General features: G+C 38.4%; 1 protein-coding gene across 1 annotated transcript; it reads right to left on the reverse strand.

Moving 5' to 3' along the window:
- Window positions 1-1,183: 1,183 nt before the first annotated feature.
- kctd10.L (potassium channel tetramerization domain containing 10 L homeolog) lies at window positions 1,184-12,306 on the reverse strand. The gene is given in 8 exon segments (XM_041566022.1): window positions 1,184-2,226; window positions 3,233-3,428; window positions 5,331-5,383; window positions 6,862-6,948; window positions 7,500-7,669; window positions 9,577-9,802; window positions 12,189-12,263; window positions 12,265-12,306. Coding segments are annotated over 8 exon segments (1,053 nt in total). The 5' UTR covers window positions 12,292-12,306; the 3' UTR covers window positions 1,184-2,007.
- Window positions 12,307-12,313: the final 7 nt, after the last annotated feature.

Here is a 12,313-nt window from a genome sequence, read left to right on the forward strand (position 1 = left end):
AGATCCAAATTACGGAATGATCCATTATCCAGAAAACCCCAGGGCCCAAGTATTCTGGATAAAAGGTCCCACACCTGTAGCTAAAGAGCACATTTAGAAAGCTGAACTAATATTCACATCTGGGGTGCTTATAATGATGCGACTTCCGTAAGATAAAAACTTGCTGCACAGGAACCAAACCAATTCCAAGACTTTACCACTGACCACTTTTCTCCCAAGCCTCTGCCATTATGCCACAAGGTATAAACAGTCAAAACCCGAATTTTATGCACCCCCGATTTTAGGTTTTCATTTACAGTCCCTTCAGGTTTTAATGGGAGCATTTCCAGGATGTTTTCTTGCATTTTATGTCAGAATTTAGAAATTTTCCTTAAAAACTCCTCTTTTTCCTTGTCAAGGCAACTTTTCCTGCATTTTACCTTTTTTTTCTAGCTCACGCCATTTTTACCAAACCCCCTCCCGATTTTACATGCAGTCAAACCTCATTTTTAAGTTTTCTCAGTTCTTATTTCCAGTCCACTGCAAACAGACTTTTAATAGGTTATAGAATGGCTAATTCTTTCAATTGGCCTTTATTTTCTCTAGTTTTTTAATTATTTGGCTTCTTCTTCTTTCCAACTTTCAAAAGGGGTCACTATCTAAAACAAATGCTATTTTTATTACTCATCTTTCTATTCAGCTATTCAGGCCTCTCCTATTCATATTCCGGTCTCTTATTCAAATAAATGCATGTTTATGATAATGCATATTGGATACATAATGTAAACATTACGCTACAACATTTTTTACTACTCTGTCGTAACTACAAAAATGTTATGTATAACTTTGTTTAAAAAAAAACAAGTTTAAGAAAAAAAAAAAATGCATGTTGCTAGAGTAATTTGGACCCAAGCTGAAATTGCAATAAGGAGCTGCTGAATAACTAAAAACCACAAATAAAAAACAATTGCAAATTGTCTAAGAATATCAATCTATATCATTCTTAAAAGTCAATTTAAAGGTAAACAACCCCATTAAACCTCAACAGATACCCTTCTTTTTCAAAACGTCTCTGCTGGGATTCCTTTACATACAAATGTTTACTCCTTATTGGCCAGGAACCAGTTTTATATTGGTTTGTGTCAGTTTTGAAAAAAAGTAGATGAATTATCAAACACGGAAGATTTGATGGCAGAAAGAAAGATTAAGTCCAGGTTTGTGTTTATTGGAGAAAACAGTATAAGTTATGGTTTAATTTTTTTTTTTTTTTTTTACACGAAAGGGACTGCAGATTCATAAAAACCCAAGAAATATATATAATAATAATCCTGACATAAAAACAAACTCAAAAAAGGTGCATTGTGTTTCTCCGGGTAAAAAAAAAAGCTTATTCCCAGACTAAAGTTAAGTAAAAAAAAAAAAAAAAAAAAAACCCCTTTCTAGCTTACAAAGACCACGGCCCTTTCTAGCAATAGATGGGTTATTTATTATTATTTAAAACTGCCACGAAGGCGCATTTCAATAACACTGTTTGGGAAATTTGGTATTGTACTCTGGAGGACAATGTTTTGCTATAAATGAACTTGTAAGGCATCTGGAGTTTGGTGGAGCTATGAAAGTATCCGGTAACTTCATTGGTTTGTCGATATTCTCCATACATATTGGGAAATACATACCGAAAGGTCACAGCTTCTGCCACAGCGCAGCATATAGGCAATACATCACAGAATATCAAACTAAACATTGTTAAAAGACCAGAGCCTCTGTGACAATTCCATGCCAGTCTAGAGAGCCTGAGGAAAGCAAAGGTCCATAAGGGAATAAAATACAAATATATTATGTTGTCCCTTAAAGTGATATGACAAAGTGATAAGTGGCTGATGCTGGAATTGAAAGCACAAGTGTGCGTATAAAAAACCCTTCCCCTTCTGTTGGTATGAAATGCCTTCTCCTATGTGAGCAAGGCTACGTTTGAGGAGGTAGAGGTCAGTTCTGGACGGTCACAAAAGAAGGAAAGTATAAAAGGTCTTATTGGTGAAGATGAGCTCTGTCGTCTGGTCTCTTGACGTGGATCCGTCTAACTCGTTCAATGCGCTCACGCTCATCATCATCATCAAGGTGATGTGAACGTCCAGCAGCCCCACCTGTAGCCTCAAGAAGAGCATTATCTGGCCCTCGCCCATCCTGAGCCTCATATAGTAGAATGTTTAATGTCTCTTCATATATTCGTGCTTCAGGAAACTCCACCTGTGAGACAACAAAAGGCATAAAGAGAAACAGGACATATTCTTGAGCTATTAAATAAATAATAACTTTGTGTATATTCTATATTCAGATTCTACGCCAGCAATAACACCCATGCAGTGACCACAAGTGCAAGAGGTGTAAACCCAGCTGTTATAGGCTATATAAATAAATGATGACCATAGAATTGCTATACTGGACTGAAAGCAAACCACTCTATAGCCGTAAACTCAAAACGCAAAAATGGCTTTTAGTTAGTTAGTCTATTAAAAGGGAACTAAACTCTAAAAATGAATATGGCTAAAAATGCCATATTTTATAGAATGAACTTATTGCACCAGCCTAAAGTTTCAGCTTGTCAATAACAGCAATGATCCAGGACTTCAAACTTGTCACAGGGGGTCACCATCTTGGAAAGTGTCTGCGACACTCACATGCTCAGTGGGCTCTGAGCAGCTGTTGAGAAGCTAAGCTTAGGCGAAGTCGCAAATTATCAAGCAGAAAATGAGGTTGCCCTGTAATATAAGCTGATGCTACCAGGCTCATAATAAAATTCTGATGCTAATTGTACTGGTTTCTGTGCTGCCATGTAGTAATTATTTGTATTAATTCCTAATCAGCCTTATATTGTGACATTTCTATTCTATATGTACTGTATATTGTGAGCCGGTCCCTAAGCTCAGTAAGTGACAGCAGCACAGAGCATGTGCAGTGAATCAGCAGAAAAGAAGGTGGGGAGCTACAGGGGCATCTTTGAAGACACATATCTTTCCTGCTAAAGATGTGGTTGCCTTGGGCTGGTACAGAAGCTCAATACATAATGTACAACATTTCTAGCTACTTCTTAATTAAACTTATGTTCTCCTTTAAAATTGAGCCTAATATAACTGTTGCTTTTTATATGCAGTATACTCAATTTACAACGCGTAGTTTTTTAATATTATTTTGATCGATGCACATTGCACTTTAAAGTTTTTATTTTCTGTGCTCTGGAATGCTGGCCACCTACCTTTGTTTGTTTCTTTTCTGTAGCATACACAATGGAGGTGCAGCAAACCTCTGCAATTTTGCGTCCCTGGCCATAGAAGGACCAGCAGCAGATCTCATCTCCAATGACATCCTTTATGAATAAGACACGTCCATTAAACCTTAGGGACAGCTTGTCAAACAGCTCGATGTTCTTCAGCATATTATCATCAGAGTTACTGAAAAACACAGTAATTAGATAGTGCCTTTGTATATCCCTGCCAGCACAATGGTTATTTGTGATTGTGGTTAAACAGATGTACACTGGAAAGCAACACTGGAAACAATAACACATTGGGAAGATGCAAAGACACTGCATATATTCAATTTTTATGGACATCCAAACTAATGTTTTTAATTTCACAAAGGTAACCACTGGCTCAAGTCTACTAGAAAATCATTTAAACATTAAATAAACCCAATAGGCTGTTTTTACTTCTAATAAGGACTAATTATATTGTAGTTTTGATCAAGTAAAAGCTACTGTTTTATTATTATAGAGAAAAAGGTAAATAATTTAAAAATTTTTGATTGTTTCGATAAAATGGAGTCTATGTGGCATTCCGTAATTCAGAGCTTTCTGGATAACAGGTTTTCGGATAATGGATCTATCATACCTGTATAATCTATACCAGCATATTATCATCTCTGACACTGATCATCCAACACAATCCCATAACTTTGTAAAGGAAAACTATACCCCCAAAATAAATACTTGAGAAACAGATAGTTTATATCAAATTAAAGGACAAGGAAAGGCATAAAAATAAAATCACATTTTTAATTTCTTTTATGAAAAAGAAACCTATCTCCAACATACTTTAATTAAAAAATGTGTACCGTTTTTATAAGAAACCTGACTGTATGCAGTGAAATTCTCCCTTCATTTACTGCTGTGGATAGGAATTGTCAGACGGACCTAATTGCTGAGTAGAGAAACAATCATACTTATGAACAGCAGGGGGAGCTCCAGCCTTACTTCCCAGCCATGCAGAACTCAAGCAGCTTTGTTTATGAGGATCCCTAAGCAGCCCAGACCACACTGAGCATGTGCACTTAGTCTTAGTCTTGCAAAGATGTTTAACAAAGTTATAAGATGGTGACCCCCTGTAGCCAACTTTGAAAGCATAAATCATTTGTTTGATTAGGCTTGTGGTGCAGTAAGTTCATGCTTATGTTTAGTATACATAATACAGCATTTCTAGCCTTATTCTATTTTAGACTTTCCTTGTCCTTTAAGTGGCATATTGAAGAATCTTACCAAACTGGAATATATATTTAAGTAAATATTGCCCTTTTACATCTCTTGCCTTGAACCACCATTTCGTGATGGTCTGTGTGCTGCCTCAGAGATCACCTGACCAGAAATACTTCAACTCTAACTGTAACAGGAAGAAGTAGGGAAGCAAAAGACAGAACTCTGTCTGTTAATTGGCTCATGTGACCTAACAAGTATAGTTTGTCAGCTTTGTTTGTGTGCACCGTGAATCATATGATCCCAGGAAGCGGCCCTTATTTTTTAAAATGGCAATTTTCTATTTATGATTACCCAATGGCACATACTACTAAAAAGTATATTATTATGAAAATGGTTTATTAACATGAAGCAGGGTTTTACATATGAGCTCTTTTATGCAATATCTTTTTATAGAGACCTACACTGTTTAAGGGGTATAGTTTTCCTTTACGTGAAAGGGCACATAAACTGAATAAACTTCTCTTGCAGCAGTTCTGGTGTTAGGAATTTGCTACAAATCTGTTCTGGTTCAACTTGACTAATAGTGCCAAACCAGCTATCAACACGTTTCTTGCAAGTTTGTGTGTCCCTGTTGAACACAAAAATGTAAACAATTTATCAGCAAAGCAAAGCTATACTGCAAATATTATGCAATGTATTCTTCTCCTTGCACTAGTTTGATTTGGGCTTTACTAAGGGAGACAATGTCCATGATCACACAACACATCAGTTTATGTAACGATTCTAAGTTCTACAAATGTAGTGGTATTCTATGAATATACACACAATGCTATTAAACAAAGAACATTTGCTCCACAGAAACAATGGATCTTTAAAAGTGTACCTGGTGTAGGAATACTTGTTATTGCTTCTGTTGTAGAGGAGTTTCACTGCTGGCTGCAGAAGCACATGCAAAATAAAAGGTAAGGTCATTCATTTCTTTGATGACAGACTTTACAGATATGGAAGTATACATGCTAAAGAAACTGCAAATAAACAGTATCCCTATTTTCACAGGAGTACCATTAAAAATGTCTGCTGTTAATGTGCCTCGTAAGATTTTCAGTGAAGTAGTTAACATGGGAATACAGTGGTTATACAACCGCTGTACATGGAACACAGGATCAATTGTGTATTGAAACAAGAGAAACTCTAGGACTGAGCAAGTATGAACAGCTTTTGCTGAATGGAACTACAGATAAAATTGAATGACATAGCTTGTGCTGACCACTATTGATCTGCCTACCTTGTAATTTACAGTAGTAGTCTGTTAACGGGGAATGGTTGTGAAAATTAAAACAACGGATGTTTGATCTTATGGAAATATATAATCAATTAAAAAATTATTTGGAGACAATCAAGTTAATCTTCAGTATCTTATCTCTAAGCAATCTGTCTCTCTTTATGCCAGATTGCAATCAGATCTTAGATAGACGGTAGCACAAACAAATAATTGCTGTGTACTTTCTTTGTGTAAATGATGCATTAGAGCTCACAGTCTTTCAGAAAAATCAGCTCCAACACAAAGCTGCAGGCAAAGATACTAGACAGTGGGATAGAGGGAGCAGGTGTAACTTCATTATTTTAGAAAAGGTTCAAAACTGACTGTTTACATAGTATTATTTCCATATGATAAAGCGGATATTCAATTTTCATTTTCACAACAGCTCCCCTTTAACTAAGTTTCCTATCTTGTGTTCTAGTAACATGGAGCCCACCACTGCTTCTTAAAGCAACTCCAGCAAACAGATCAGGAGATTATGCATTTACACCTTTAGAGTGCATGTTCAGACCTATTGTTTCTACAGAATGATTCTATATTAATCATAGCCTCTGTATTAGTGTTCTACTTTGAGGTTATTAACTTCTGGATCATTCTTCTAATAACTAGTACGTTCCCTTTTGTAACTCAAAATCATTAACTACATACCGATTTCTATGCGAATTGTTCAAGTCATTCACCATGTCTTTACTTTACAACAAGCCTGGCACCTCAAGGTAATATTAAGACCATTTGGAAGCCAGAGAAAAGCCATACAGAAACATATTCCCCTGTTTGGTGAGTCGTTCTTTGCCCAATTCACCAAACTGACCTGATCTAATTGGATCAATATAGGGACCTACTGTATGTCCCTATCATAAAAAGGTACATCAATGGGCCAAACATCTGGATTTCAACAACCTACTTTCAAACTTTCATAACTTTTAAACCACATTTTTTTTTAAATATAAATTGTTAGGTTGCTTAGAATTACATTTCCTTTCATTATGCAAAGAAAGAAAAATAAACCTTTTTATGGCAAACTCCCACTTTAAATTAATTTGTACTCCATCTTCCAGTCTAAATAAATGTCATAGCCTCTTATACTTCTTACCTTGTTTGATGTGGCAATAAGCTTTTGTTCTTCTTTTGAGGAAGTGATGACTGGAACTTTGCAGAAAGGCTCATAGACATCTTTATTCTGCAGGACAGAAATCATGGTAAGTATATTTTCAGAAATACTAGTACTTTTCACATGACAATATCTGAATTAAGGCCAGCTTCAATAAATACTGTTATGGGCGACCTAATCATTTAGTGTCAGTGTTCTTATTCAATTCAACATCTAACCAATGCCCTTTTAATTTCCCCACAATCCCCCTCTGTAATTTTTTGTTGGGCGTATGTAAGGAGAATGAACAATGAGATACTGTTACAGACCCTTTAACATCTTTAAAGTGGTCTAACTGTTTTGTGCTACAAAGTACTGATTAACTCTTCATCCCAATATCAAGTATATCTCAATATAGGTGGGTATAGGAATCTGAGGCCACTGGACAGACATTAGGGCCAGGTTGACTAGTAACATCAACAAGCAGACATACAAACATTATAAAAAGCCCCAAACCTGTAGACAGCAATGTTATTATTGAGAGTTAACATCCCATTCAAGATTTCAATTAAAGCAATTGGTGTTCAAATGGCATGTGCATAGCCCTTACAGTATTACTTACATAGCACTGAGAGCCCTACCTGCAAAGAAGCCTGACATTCATCTGCAAGTCCCTGCACAAGATAATACTTTGCTTCTGCCAGAAGTTCTTCTATCTCTCTACGGGTTTCTGGCAGTGGTACAGCTCCATCTCGCAAGTAATTTAATAAAGTCCCAAAGTGCTTTCCACAGCGGTCGATCAAAATCCAACCTGCATAGGTGAAAAATAGCAAAATCAAGTCATGATTTATTTGATCTCCAGATTAAATATATAGATACTGTATCTAGGGCACATTCTATTTTAAAAGACATTAAATCAATATCACACTCTATGCAATCTGCTCTAACAAACCAATTATGGATGAGTTACATCAGGGCTGTCCAACTGGTGGCCCGCTACTCCCCCTTCTGTGGCCCCCCACATACTGTGTCTGTTTACCATATGTAAAATTTAAAAGGTATCACTACAGAGATTAAATGGCCCCTGCATTGTTTAAACCTCAAATTCAGACTCTAATCCCCTGTATTGTTCACACCTGTGATCCCCCTGTATTGTTCACACTTGACAACTCTATTATTCACACCCTAAAGCCTGTACTGTTCACACCTGAGACCCAGACTGAAACTGCCCACATTGTTCACCTGTTCACACCTTATTCAAAATGCTAATGGGGCACCAGCACTGTGTCACTGTATGTAGCACATTTTAGAATGATAATATCCCCTGTGTGCCATTCTCTGTTTGCCCAGTGCTGCTTGTGTGTGCGATTCTCTGCTTGCCCAGTGCTGCTTGGGTGTGCCATTCTCTTCTTACTCAGTGCTGCTTGTGTGCCATTCTCTGCTTGCCCAGTGCTGCTTGTGTGTGCAGTTTGCTGCTTGCCCAATGCTGCTTGTGTGCCATTCTCTGCTTGCCCAGTGCTGCTTGTGTGTGCCATTCTCTGCTTGCCCAGTGCTGCTTGTGTGTGCAGTTTGCTGCTTGCCCAATGCTGCTTGTGTGCCATTCTCTGCTTGCCCTATGCTACCTGTGGAATGTAAGCCTGTTAGGGGTTTGCAATCAATCAGCAGAATACAACGTATCAATTGGTATTGGTCACAGCACCTGCATATGATGCCTTCTTTTAAATACTTATGACGTTTAGTAGCCCAAAGACATTTTAGTGGCTTCGCAAAGATTGTGGCTCCCCTCTGCAACTAGAGGAGAACACAATTTGTTCCCCTTAATTTTTATATTTTGACTCTTAATGGTCTCTTCATTCCCTCTTGAACGGCTACAATTTCAGTTTCCACTTTAATTATAAATGCTCATTTATATAAAACATTGCGGACGTAAATAATCAGATACATTTTAAACCACAGCCACAGAAAGGAAGGTGTGACTGCCCAGTCCCTTAGGAAAACAAAACAAAGCCAAAGGAAGTTAAGAACAATAACTATATGGTCACACCCAGCAGACATGGCTGAAATGCACAAAATACAGTGTCCTTCTGGCTACTGCTCTGGTAATAGAGAATATGTTTCTTTGGATTAAACTATTTTTATGGTACCCATGTTACAGAAAAATATGTGGGAACTTAAATAATTTATTGTACATCTGTATCTGTAACAGATAATTACAGCTATACACCAGGTCACCCCAAGGGCTATACAACTATATCAGCCCAAAGGCAGAGGACTTATATATAGCATTCAAGAAACCATACATGATCTGGCCACCTTCTATTGTACCTATTGTTTGGGCAGTCAGCTTGAATGATCAAAACAGCAGGAAGTGAATAGGAGCTGAGATCCTCTTCATTCCGTCATCTGGCAATACACCATATAGAAGCAGATATGGTGCCTTGACAGATAAGATATTTAAAACAGCTCAATCCCTGAAGCAACCTATATCTTAGTACAAGGATATCACACAAACATATAAGTATGTGTATGGCCAGCTTTACTAATATAATGGCCTAAACAAGGTCATCTGGGATAGGGCCGGAACAAGCATAATTATTTCTGATCACACTCCTTCTTGTTACTGGTATGTTCCAACACCATAGTGGCACGTTTCAGCCTCTATAATTTGTACCAAGGCTTAAATAACGCACAAAAAAAGTGAAATATACAGAGCCTTACCTTCACTGTCTGTAAGCACCTCCATCCTGCCACTGAACATTGCTTTCAGCATGGTGTCTTGTTTGGTCAGAGTCTGCATGGTGGTGTAGTAGAGGGCACCACCTACATTCAATTTCACATACTTAGAGCTAGTACTGGCACATTTGAATGAGGTGGTGCGGGTTGTAGCTGCAGGCACCACAGAACTCACCACAGAACTCACCACACTCTCTCCTGACATCTCTTCCTGTAAGCATAAAAGGAACACCATGAGAGGTGAATATTATTAAATTTAATAGTCGTCCAGCCTACATTTCTGAGACTTGCTCAGGAAGGTCAGTAAACAAGAAAGTTTACCATGGACTGGGCAGCTAAGTGGCAAATGAGATCCAATGTAGATAAATGTAAAGTCATGCACCTGGGATGTAAAAATATCCAAGCCACTTATACCCTTAATGGTACTGCACTAGGCAAATCCATTATGCAAAAGGACCTTGGAGTCCTTGTAGATGATAAAGTTGGCTGTAGCAAGCAATGCCAGTCAGTAGCATCAAGGGCAATTAAGGTCTTGAGCTGTATGAAAAGGGGCATTGATTTACATCAGGAAGGGGTCATTCTTCCACTTTATAGAGCACTTGTAAGGCCCCATCTAGAATATGCCGTACAGTTTTGGTCTTCAGTGCTCAAACAGGACATTACTGAATTAGAGAGGGTACAGAGAAGGGCAACTAAGCTGGTAAAAGGTATGGAAAATCTTAGCTATTATGAAAGAATTGCCAAATTAGGGATGTTCACGCTGGAGAAGAGGTGCTTAAGGGGTGATATGATAACTTTGTATAAATATATAAGGGGATCATATAATAATCTCTCTAGTGCTTTATTTACCAGTGGGTCTATCCAGCTGTTGTGAGGTCACCCATTCCGATTAGAAGAAAAGAGGTTTGCATAAATATTCGGAAGGGTTTTTTTTTTTACAGTGAGAGCTTTGAAGCTGTGGAATTCTATCCCTGAGTCATGCTGGCTGATACATTAAATAGCTTTAAGAAGGGGTTGGATGGCTTTTTAGCAAGTGAGGGAATACAGGTTTATGGAAGTTAGTTCATAGTACAAGTTGATCCAGGGACCAATCCAATTGCCATTTTGGAGTCAGGAAGGAATTTTTTCCCCCTCTGAGACTTCAAATGGAATGTTTCGCCGTCCTCCGGATCACCTAGCAGTTAAGCAGGTTGAAATAGAGTTAAAAGGTTGAACTTGAAGGACATGTGTCTTTTTTCAACCTAACATACTATGTTACTATATATGTTACTATGCCACAAAGTGCTGGACCACCAATGTTGATTTCAACCAGGACTGTATCCTTATTAAGACTGTATGTTCTGCTTATGTTTGTGGGGGTTTTATACAGAGTCTGGTTTCTCTCACTCTCCATACACATACATGCAGGGGTGCTGGCTCTTGATGGTACGGATATGTGTGTATGCAAAGCTCTACTGGAGCAGACATGAATAATGAACAATCTCATTATAGTGCTACATATCATGTTGACTCTGCAAGATAAAGCACACCAATGCGTTTCCAAAGAGTGGGGCCCATAGCAGTGGGTTGGTTGGGGGATGAGGCACACTGTGGGCAAGGTTAGAGGAAATCTGGGTGAATATTTGACTTTTCTGGAAGTCCAGTCTGAGCCAGATATCAACCAATTACTTGCTCTTTTAGATATTCTTAAATTCAAAGCATTGAGTTCTACAAAATTGCTTTCATACTCTACATTGATCGATTGTCGCCATCTGACAGTCTAACTGGTGAGTGTATGTTTTGTGCCAGGAGAATGCTACCAACTTGAATGCCTATTGCCAAGTGTAAAGTTTGTCGGAGTAGTAATAATGATCTAGGCTAGGGCCCATTTTCTAGCTAAAGCCATGATTATTATTACTGTAACACTGACTTCCTGTGTGTTCTACATTTTGGGGTAGGCTCTTTCATTTCTCAGCACAATAATACCCCAATGCACAAACTGCAATCCCTAATGTTCATCTTGGAATTCTGGAAATCTATAAAGAATTTAGCAACAGAGAAAATGCTGGTGGACACACACACTCCAAATGAGCTGCATTCTCAGCCAGGAACATTTCATCTGCTTAGGCTCATAGGCTGAGAGGGTTAAATCAACAAAAGCTGGACAACACTGCCCTGGGCTAACTGTAACTGGTACCCTCTCATGTTTATGGCACTGGTCTGGTACCCTCATTCTGCTCTTGAAACCCCTCATACTAATGGTACTGTCTGGTACCCTCATTCTGCTCTTGAAACCCCTCATGCTAATGGAACTGTCTGGTAACCTCATTCTCACGATACCCTCTCTCAAAGGGAAGGGCGAAAGTTTGGTGTAAATGGGGGTGTACCCTGGTTCTTACAAGTTGATGAATATTGTTAGTTGGCTGGTGAGAAGCCCCACATACCCTGGTGGCGCAATGCATACATCTGTATGTAACTATATTGCACTCACTGCCCCTGGGAATAACGAGAATACAAGGTTGGTTGAGGTGTTTAAACACCCTGCTGTGGAATGGCCACCAATTAAAATAATAGCGTGTTTTTGTCAAGTAAAAGGGTCAGCTCTAAAAACTACTTACCATCAAACCGGATAAAGTTCCCTCGGGCCAGAATTGGGAACCACCCAGACTACGTAACACACTTCCTCCACTCACTAACGCACTTCCGCCGAGGGCTTAACATGGGATCCTCATGACAGCAACAG

Source organism: Xenopus laevis, chromosome 1L (genome assembly GCF_017654675.1).
Source record: "Xenopus laevis strain J_2021 chromosome 1L, Xenopus_laevis_v10.1, whole genome shotgun sequence".
NCBI classification, from domain to species: domain Eukaryota; kingdom Metazoa; phylum Chordata; class Amphibia; order Anura; family Pipidae; genus Xenopus; species Xenopus laevis.